Genomic DNA, 10,836 nt, shown 5'->3' with positions numbered 1-10,836 from the left:
CCTTTTCTTTTATTTATTTATTTATTATTATTTTCAAGGGGCTTTTATGTTTCCTTAATATAATCAATTTTATATTTATTATTATTTTACTTAGTGTTAGTTTGGGAATTGAATTTTGGAGGGGAGTGGAAGGGAGGGAAATGGAAGGTTTGGGAGTTATGAAATAAATGTATTTTATGGTTCTCAAGTCTTTTCTTTCTCTCTCTTCCCCTCCAAAATTCAACTCTCAAACTAACCCTTAATATAAAATCTCCCTAAATGATGCAAAAACCAAATTATTAAGATTTTGATTTTTTTAGAACACATTATTGGTAAAAAAAAATAGTCACATACCCAAGAAAATATTAATTATTTTTAAAACCAGAGTCAGACATTCAATCAGAAGAGTTCACATATTAGGTTTAATCGATTTAAATAGTTAAATTGTCAGGTCGAACTGCGTGATTTAATATAATAATTTTTATAAACAAATATATAATTATATATAAATGTAAAATGTTATATAACTAATAATTATATTGAAATAATATCTCCCAATATTTTTTAGACTAGTGTAAAACATAATATTAGAATAGTGTTTCTTTCTTTTTTGTTAATTTTAAGTAAACCGTTCTGTTTACTTCCCAGGTTATTCCAGTTTAACACAGTTGGACCGGAATATTCTCATTTTAAAGTGGTCTACTCTCATTCGATTAAGACTACTGACTAGAGTCGTTTTCAAGTTCGATCAGTGATCAAACTAATTGGATTATCTAATATGGTCTGATTATCACAATACTAATTTACTCGTAAATCATAAGGTGAGAGATACCGTGGTTAGTATTAAAAATAATTATTAATGGTTTTGGTTTATTTGTACAACCGGCCCCACACCCGGAATTTAATCTATAAAAGGTAGATGTATATTTCCATACATAACACTAAAGGGTAGTTTTGATATTATGCATTGTCAAGTTAAATAGTCCCATAAAGAAAGTAGGTGAAATTAAAGTATACTTTATACTCCTTATTTTAAAATAAACAAGCTCGATAAAATTTTATCCTATTTATTAAATTTTAATTTGATCTTTTAATGAAATAAAATGTCAATTCATTCTTTTATGTTTTAATATTTACCTAAAAAAACATTTAATCAATTCTTTAAATGAAAAATGGATATTTGGCAAATCACAAATTTTGGCGTAAATCTAATTTATATTATTATGATAAAATGATGAATTAAACAAACATTAAAAGAATAAACGACTTGATTTAACCTTTTATATTGTTGAAAAGTCAAATTAAAATTTAAAAATGAGATATATGGCTAATATAATACTTTAATTAACTAATTAATATATATAGCTCATGAAAAATATTCTTTTAACAAAATTGACTTTATTGCCTAATTTATGTGCGGTAACACTATAGCACTTCATGTTTGAAGAGTAAAATAATTAGTCATGTATGATCCATCATTTATACGTGTGATTTTTACTATTGATCAATAATGGTTGAATGATGACAAATACCAACATGTACTTGGTCGAGTTTTTCCTCATGCATTGATTTAATTTTTATTGTCAAAATTTCTTGTTGCCTTCATCCTATACTATCAAATTTATTAAATGTCATTATTATCTTTACAAATGAATATGGCCATCTTTCAAGTCCAACATATATTGTTGACTATGACGAAATTAAACAATAAGCTTACAAATATGAGAAATAAGATTAATTAGTTTACATTCACTCGTCACTTACCCAATATCATAAATCATGTTCCATAAATTTTTGTTAGTAGTAATCATTTTATAGCTTTCTAACGTAATGATATAAATTACAGGAGCGTGATATTAATTATATTGTCTTGACAAGGAAGATGGAAAATGAACGGTGACAGCATGGAGTCTTGTAAAGATTGTGGATGGTGACCGTACATGATTATGATAGAGTTTTTTTGGTACATCAAAATATAAAAGAACAAAATTAAAGATAAAGATCGAAAACTAATAAGAACTCCAGAGACCTGGTAATAGAAAGATCCCAATACTAAAAAGGAATTATAATAGAGTTTTTTATTGATGAATTGCAATTATGATGAGGTATAAATGAAAATACCAATATTGTCATTATAAGATTTCTTTCATTTTTAATGTTAGTTGTTTAAATAATTATTTAGATTATTTTTTATTCCTGATAATATATAATTGTATAAGTAGTAAATCTAAATAGTATTTACTTTTTATAATACAAAAATGAAATAATTTAAATTATTTCTTTTGATAATAAATTAATGATTTTGAACATTTAAAATATGATTCAATCACAGGCAGGCTAGAACATTCCATAAATAATATATGATGTATTATCAATATTAAAATAATGAGATAAAAATCGTAAATAAAATATAAAGTCGTCAAAGTCACACAATATAAAATCATTGGATATTTTTCATGTAGAAATGAATGAAGTTCTAATTATGGATAAAATAAGAGAGATAATTAAGTAAAAAAATTACGTAAACACTGTATTAACTATTGTTCTGAAAAACAGTGATTAAATTTGTGTGTGTAAAGTAAGTAGAAAATATCGTACCAATAATAACGGGAGTTTGTAAAACGCCAACTACGAATGATAGGTGATAGAAGACATGAATATTAGTACATTGGATAAATAATTAAAGCTAAAACTATTATCAGACAGTCACAGTAGCTGAAATAATTGATGTCTAATATTAATAACGAGGGTACCTTAAGCAAACACGTTTAAACAGACATTATCGGTCAAAATACTGATCAAATATTATAATGGTTATTAATTAAACCAGAGCATGCTTATATTTATATAATCTATAACAAAAAATTCAAATAGATAAACAATCAAATTTATAATTCATATTTTATAATCAAATAAAAATATCAATCAAGAAGTCTTATTCACTTAACAAACTTAAATACAAGTCAGTTTACCAAACATATTATAAATGAGTTTAATATTTATGCATTGTCGATGTAAAGTTTTTTATACTCACGTCATATTATTTATTATTAATTTGTATTATTTTTACTTGAGAGTTAATGATGATTAACATATGTATGGAAAATATATAGCTAAAGGGGTAGTAGAGTTGATGGAAGACTTTTTTATCAAATTTTCTAATAACTTATTACAAGGTTTAGCAAGTTGGTTTTGTAGCAAGCTGTGATGATTCACTCGCACCATATTTTTGTGTATATAGTTGACAAGTTATTAGTGAAATATTCAATATACCAAATCATCTACAACTATACAAACTCCTTCATGAGTATAAATTAAAAAATAGTAAGAATAGAAGCAATTTGTAGGATGGCACGATGAGTTCCATGAAGAATGATTGAATTTCACCTAAATCCACTAAACCTGATATAAAAAAGTAGCAAAAGAAAATAGATAGCATCCCCATATATTATAGTACTTACAAAAACTTAGAAATTAATTATCACCCCATAAAATTAATCCTTCAAAAAGCTAAGAAACCTCATCTTGAAACTTGAAAGTAGAACCGTATGTGCCACTAGTTAAACAACAGCTTTTGGCTTTTCTCCACACAAAAAACACCATATTAGAGATATATGATAGGTTATTTTGGAAGATGATAGTTGGTTAGAAAGTTAGGAATTAGCAAGTTAGGTTTATGCTAGTTACTTGTTTTACAAGCTTTCTTTTCTTCTTTTTTCTTGTATAAATAAGTCATATTGACTCACTTCTTATTCAATCAATTCAATTCATTCAATTGAGAATATTATCAATCTTTGTTTCTCATTATTCTTTAAGCTTTCTTTTATACACTTCTTGATTCATCAAGAAGCTTTCTTTTCATGACTCTTACCACATTTTAACACACCAACCAGACAATTCAACCAAAATCCACCCAGTTCTCCGGTGTTGCTCAAATCAACTAGTTTGATCTGATTTCTATTGTCGATGTTTAGCCGATATAATAGTTGTCCGATGTTTACCAATTTTCACTCGAACTGACTTGTATGATATGATTTTTATATTACTGACCCATATGCTTAAATGTTATGTACTTGTTATTTTAGTTTTTTAGGGATAGAAATTAGACATTTAGTATATATGAAAATGTGAATAGCATTAGTAAGCTATGAAACACGGATATTGATATGTGTGTCGGGTACGATACGTCGACACGTATTTTTTCTAAAATACAAGATACAATACGTTCAGGGATACACGTATAAAATAATAAAAACACATAAAATATGATAAAATTATAAGTGTAAATCAAAATATACAAAGTAAAAAAATATGGAAATTTAAAATCACTGCCCTCCATAACAAATCTATCTTATTCTATTTTAATGAAAACGAATCAATCCTAAAATCATTGTCATCCATAACAAATATATTTTATCCTATTTTAATGAAAACAAATCTATGTTATCATGTTTTATTGTAAATGAATCTATCTTATCCTATTTTATACGAAACGAATCTATTTTATCTTTTTATTATAAACACATCTATATATCCTATACTTTACTGAAAACGAATCCATTATCCTATATTTTATTGAAAACGAATCGAATACGTGTCTTAATATTTATTTTTTTTATTTAATTTTTTTTTATTTTTGGATACTCTATGGATACGTATCTTTCGCGAATCCGTATCGGACACCGACACGTTATGGTGTGTGATGAATCCGTGCTTCATAGTTAGTAAGCTTAGGAGTCTGGTAGAGACTAAACTAAGTGATAGAAAGCATTAAGGACAAAACATGTAATTTATATTTTGGATGGAGAAAAGATAAATGATTTCACTATTAAGAACAAAGTTGATTATCTACTTATACAATTCATTTTTCCATCTAAAGAATTCAAAATGTAAAATATACCTTGAAAAGTTGTATATTTAACATATTAAAATTTAATATTTTAAGTTAATAAGATTCATTTTATATTTTATGCTTTTTAAGGTTGAAAAAAATATATGATACGAATATATATAAAAGCTCATCGCTGATTTCTTTCATTTGTTTGCTTGGCACCTAGTAATTACTGGTTTTTTTTGTTGATACTTATTTTATTAACTTCATTCTCACTTTTTGATTGTTCATAATAACTATTTTTTTAAAAGTCAACAAAGTTCAAGTTAATTTTAGCAACTGCATATGTAATGTGGCCTAAAAAAAAGATAAATAACAGAGCATAGCACAATTATGATTTCTTTCCTTTCCTTTTAGCCTTACACAGTGTTGTATAAATATGATATTTAAGCATATAGAAACACCAGAGAAGAAAATCCATAAAGTATGTAGGACCTATGAAATACAAGTTTTGGTTTGGTTACTAATAATATTTTCATTGATTGTGGACTTCCAAGTCCCCTAAGTTGGTGACTAAGACATTTATTTTGCCAAAATAAAGTTAAATGTAATAAATAGTAATTAAGTAACATCACAAAAATAAAAGTTAACTAAAGAAGTAGCCCATGACTTTCTATCCCTTTCATATTCTTATCAAAATCACATAAGGAAACATAGTACTGAAGTTGATATATCATTATCTTTTTTTTTAATTAAATATAGAGGGAGAAAGTTACATTGTTAACAAAGATAGATATAGATAGAGGAAAACAATTGATTTGAAATTGAGAAGTAAATGAAATTATGAATGGGAATGAAGTATAACATCTAAGTATATGGACTAACCAACATACATAGGCGACACTGCTTAATCACATGACAAACCCCTGACACTGCCATTTCAATTTTGGGCAAAGCAAAATCTTACTGTATAACAAGGACCTTTATCCATATATGGATCCAAGTGGAACATAAAAAGAAGGAATAGGGTATATTGGTATAGGAATATAATGCAGATTTTTTTTTTTTATTTAATTGTGAAGTCTCACATTATATACGGGGGAAAGAGTAAAAGAATTTATAAGTAAAAAAAGTTTATGAAATTAATACCTTAAAGTTTGGTTCAAGACATGAGTCTCACTTGTGGCTTCTCACTCTTTCTATACCCGATAACAATGAAATGAAACTTTCTGATGGTCAGAGAAAGTCAATAAAATTAATGCGTTAAGGTTTTGGTTCAAGACGTGGTATCTCACTTGTGACTCCTTAATCTTTCAATACTGTGATAGCAATAGAACTTCTTGATAGTCGGAGAAAGTCCATAAAATTAATGTTTTGGTTCAAAACGTGATATCTTACTTATGACTTCCCGCTCTTTCTATATCCCGATAATAATAAAACTTTTTGATAGTAGGAGACTCCTCAATCACATTCTCATCCACCAACATAGATGAGTTAAGATAATAAAAAATGAGCAATCATATATATATATATATATGAAGAAGTAGCATACAAATACCCTTATATGACATTTTTTGTTTAATTATTCGGATAAGTTTTCATATGCAGTTTTGCTTTTTTGATTTGGGTTGATACATTTCCACTCATTTCTAATCTTGGACATGTTAATATAGATCACAAAACAATACCACCTGTCACTATGACTTTCCCTATTATCTTAGTGATATTATTAGTAAATACTTATCACCAATAAAAAATATTCTTTTTGTAAAAAAAAGTGAGAGAAAAAACCTTTCTTTTCTGCAATTGATCATTCCCATGATTCATGAATGAAAAGGGGTTGCTTTTTTATTCAAAAAAAATAAGCAATTTTCTCTCTTTCTAAAGCTTCTCATCAAATTCTGGGTTTTAATGTATTGCCAAATCTGAGCAGGGAATTATGGTATTTTAAATCAACAAGAAATTGTGGATGAAAGTGACCTTGGCTATCATCCACATGATCAAAGGTAAATTAATCCTTCTTCCAGTATCATATTTCCCATTTTGTATATTTTTTTGTGTGGTAGGGTCCCATTATGTTTTGTTTCCATCTAAAAATATTCATTTGTTCTATAGAAATTTTTGATCACCTCATTTTGTATTGTAGACACGTTTAACATGAGATGTCATGCTTGCAAACTTCAAGGATCATTATTTTGCTTTGTATTTGATCTCCTTTGCTTTTTATAGAAACGCATTTGTGCTATGAATAATGTCAATATAGATTTTCCTTCATGGTAAACCATATACATATGAATGGAAACGATCTATGTAGCTGGAAGTTTCCTTTCTACATTTATTATTTAATTCGATAAACTTAGTAAATTAAATGAGCCAAATTTAATCTAAAAATTAATTGTTAAATTAACAAGTTAAACTTGAATCATATATAGCTCTCTACTCATACTGTTCATGCATCCACTATATATATATATGACAAATACTTTATAGTAGATATAAAATATATTTCAAATTAATTTTTTATAATAATTAATTTAAAAGTCGTCTTTCTCATATATCAATGGCCACGGGCTAAGAGTTACATAAATTTGATTTCGTTAACTCATTCTAAAGTTTGTGAACTTTAAATGAGTCAAATTAAATTAAAAAAATAGTTCATATTGAACCCGGCTGAAAATTCAACTCAAGTTAATACTTATTGTATTGAGGTTAGACAAGCTCAAATCGACCCATTTCCACCTTAATCTATACATGTTAGTATATTTACCATTCAAAATATAATCTTAATAATAAGTACATGCATATTATGAAATTTAATGATAAGAGTCATCTGTTGTAGGACGTTAGCATTTTCATATTAAGAAAGAAAGTCCCATTTTCAGGTGTTAGTACTAACATTCAAGCCTATAGTTACAAGCAAAAAAAGGGGTCATTACAAGAAGCTCCCAATCTAGTGTGGTATGGTGAAATTAGATGTATACAACATCACAAACAAATAGGTTATTTCTATACCCTTATCTCATAGGAATGGTGAGTCTCAATATAACAATAAGGTTGATTGCTTTGTAACCTGAAGGTGATGAGTTTAAATCTTAGATGTAGTCTCTTCACCTGCGAGGGTAAAGAGGGTAAAACTATATATATCTATTTTCATCAGATCTCACTAAGTGGAAGTCTCGTACACTAAGTCGCCCTTTCTTTTATCATTGTTATAATGAAGTAACAAAACAACAAATTCTAGAACCTATTGATAGACCAATATCTTAACACCTATGTGAACAAAACCTAAAACTTTAGTGATATGAACATGTTTAAACAAGTTTATTTTCTCTGGATTTTCACTATCTGATGATAGAGCTACTTGGCAGGTATTGTCTCAGGAGCCTGCTATAAGTAAATGCTCAATGGGCTGTTGTTTCTCATGTTCAGAATGTTCTTGTTGCTGTAAACTACCAAGGTTCAGTTGTGCATGGTTAATGTGCTGTTTTTGCCCCAAGGTAAATGTGAGTCCTCTCAAGTTGATAATATATTTGGTGTATTAAGATTTGACCACATATTTGGTGTATTAAGATTTTGTTAGTGTCCATTGTTTATATTCCTTTCTCATTAAAATAAAACACAGACAAACTTTAATAAATTTGATATTTGTCTTTCCCTCCTATGATGTTTTCTGTCAACATGAGTTTGTAAGGTATATAGTTTCATTTCACATGTCTATGGTGGAATTTACTGCAGCTCCTTCTAAAGAGAATGGACTCAGTCATGAAATCAAATACATTAACAATTTTAGAAGTTCAACCCTGAAGATAAAATTAGATAATAAAATAATTGACACATATCTCAGCTATGGTGTGATAAGTTAATTACTATCATTTGTGACATGTGTAGATATATCATAAAGTTGTTTATTCTATCAATTCACCTCAAAGTTGTATGGTTTTTTTTCAGTTATCTGGAAGTGATGGTGATAGTGATCAGAGTCATCATGCAGTATTGTTCTCTTCAAGAAATGTACACAGGATAACTTCAATGCAGAGTTGGGAAGCAAATTTATCACAAGCCAACAAGGATGGAAAAGCTGTAAGTTCTTAGTGCAATGCTTAAATTGAATAGGAATGAAGGATCTTATTTGGTATTTCATTTTATATCATTATTTCTTTTAATAGACTATAGAATAAAAAAGTTCTCTAAGATAAAGTAATATGGTTCAGAAAGGAGGACAAGACACCCTCTTATGAGATTTTCCTATGGTCAGCTTCTAAATAATATGGTTCTGTTCTCTAGTTTAATATTTTAGTAGTTATAAGACTTTTATGTTTAGCATTCTCTAACAAATTAAGCTTTATGGGGATCCATTCAACAGGTTGTTGCAAATTTTACTGCATCTTGGTCTCATCCATGTAGAGATGTTATGCCAATCTTCTCTGAGCTAGCCAACAAATATTCATTCCTTGTGTTTCTTACAGTGGATGCTGATGAGCTTGCTGTAAGTGATTCAAAAGGTTTCCTAATACAGCACACCATGATTATAAACTTATGGATTAGAAAACAATATTAATTTTCCTATGGTCTCTCTAACTTGCCCTTAATGGCTTCAAATGCAATGACTTTTAGAAGGCACTTTGATTTTCTTGTGTTTTATAAGATCTAGTTTTTTTTATGAACACATGTTATAGTTAGTAGGCTTTGAGCTAATTAAAAAAAGATGGCCCATTGCACTAAGCTCTCACTTGGTGGGGTCTTGAGAAACAAAGATCTGTTGTCCTAAATCTTGTCTCATGTTGTCATATGTTAATGATAATGAAGCAAAAACAACAATAATAATGAAGACTTAAGCTTTTTAATTGACATACATTTTTCATTGACGTGAGATAGTGAGACAATATTTGAGACAACAAATCTCTGTTCGGTTGGAGATGGTTGATGTATGCAGTCTTACCCCACATGCGGGAAAGATTATTTCCAGGATTTGAACTCATAAGCTCATGGTCACCAAACAACAACCTTACCACCAAACTCAGGCACTAGGCTTTGAGCTAATTTCACATTTTTTTACAAATGAACTTTATACTGCATATTCTTGGAAAATAAGATTTATTTGTGTTGGTTGAATGTAGGAGTTATGTAATTCATGGAATATTAATGCAACTCCAACATTCTATTTTCTTAAAGATGGAAGACAATTAGACAAACTTGTTGGCTCTGACAAGTTAGAGCTCAAGAAGAAGGTAGCTGCTGTGGCTGATTTAGTAACCAACTCACCCAACTGATTCATTCACTGCATTGTTTTGTTAGCATACTCATGCAAAAGTTAGATGTTACCTTAAACAAATTGAATCAGTCAAAGCAGTAACTAACACATATTGATTTGTACATTGGAGAGGCAACAAAAGGAACCTTTGTTTTTTTAATGCATAGAAACTCAAGTATTTGCATGTCTGCTAAAGTTTATATCCTCATTTTTTTCAATCACAGATACTTCTTTGTAAACTGTAAAGTATTGATTACATTTGAAGTGGAAAAAAACTGACAAAAGTTTAGTACATAAAAATGCAGTGTCATGTATATTGAACACCAGATAACAATTGGTGATTGATCACTTGTCTTAGCTGTTAGTATCCACCATCCTTGGAAGAATTTCTAGCTGGGGTGGAAATGAGTTGAACTTAGCTTAATATATATATATATATAAATAAATAAATAAAGTTAAAACTACAAATGACATAATTTCTACATTTTAAAATTACTTTTTTGTAACTCCCTTAATAACCATTATAAACTTCCAAATATTACTTTTATTCTTATTCACAATACATTATTATTCTTCTACACATTTTCTTATTTTTATTTTTTTCTTCTTCAATTCTATATATGATTAATCTTCTTATATCTTAATATCTATTGAGTTTCTATGTAACATTTCTTATATTAAATTATTTTTCTTTAAAGAATGTAAAACAAAAATGATAAATAAATAAAAAATAAGAATGTGGATCGATAGGCACGAAGTGCCGATCGGCACGCTA

The 10,836-nt window shown here is 28.2% G+C and overlaps 1 protein-coding gene across 2 annotated transcripts; it reads left to right on the top strand.

Annotated features, from left to right (window-relative positions):
* Positions 6,575–10,262, top strand: LOC109357203 (thioredoxin H9-like). 2 transcript variants are annotated; one of them, XM_019600987.1, is made up of 5 exons: positions 6,575–6,816; positions 8,179–8,307; positions 8,759–8,890; positions 9,174–9,296; positions 9,928–10,262. In XM_019600987.1, exons 2-5 carry the CDS (start codon positions 8,215–8,217, stop codon positions 10,078–10,080), a joined length of 501 nt encoding a protein of 166 aa, XP_019456532.1. In that variant the 5' UTR covers positions 6,575–6,816; positions 8,179–8,214; the 3' UTR covers positions 10,081–10,262. The 2 variants fall into 2 exon arrangements, with proteins under 2 accessions (XP_019456532.1, XP_019456533.1); XM_019600988.1 differs by having other exon boundaries at positions 8,166–8,307.

Source organism: Lupinus angustifolius, chromosome LG09, assembly GCF_001865875.1.
Source record: "Lupinus angustifolius cultivar Tanjil chromosome LG09, LupAngTanjil_v1.0, whole genome shotgun sequence".
NCBI lineage: Eukaryota > Viridiplantae > Streptophyta > Magnoliopsida > Fabales > Fabaceae > Lupinus > Lupinus angustifolius.
Note: the sequence above shows the minus strand (reverse complement) of the source record. Positions and strands in the feature narration are given on the sequence as shown.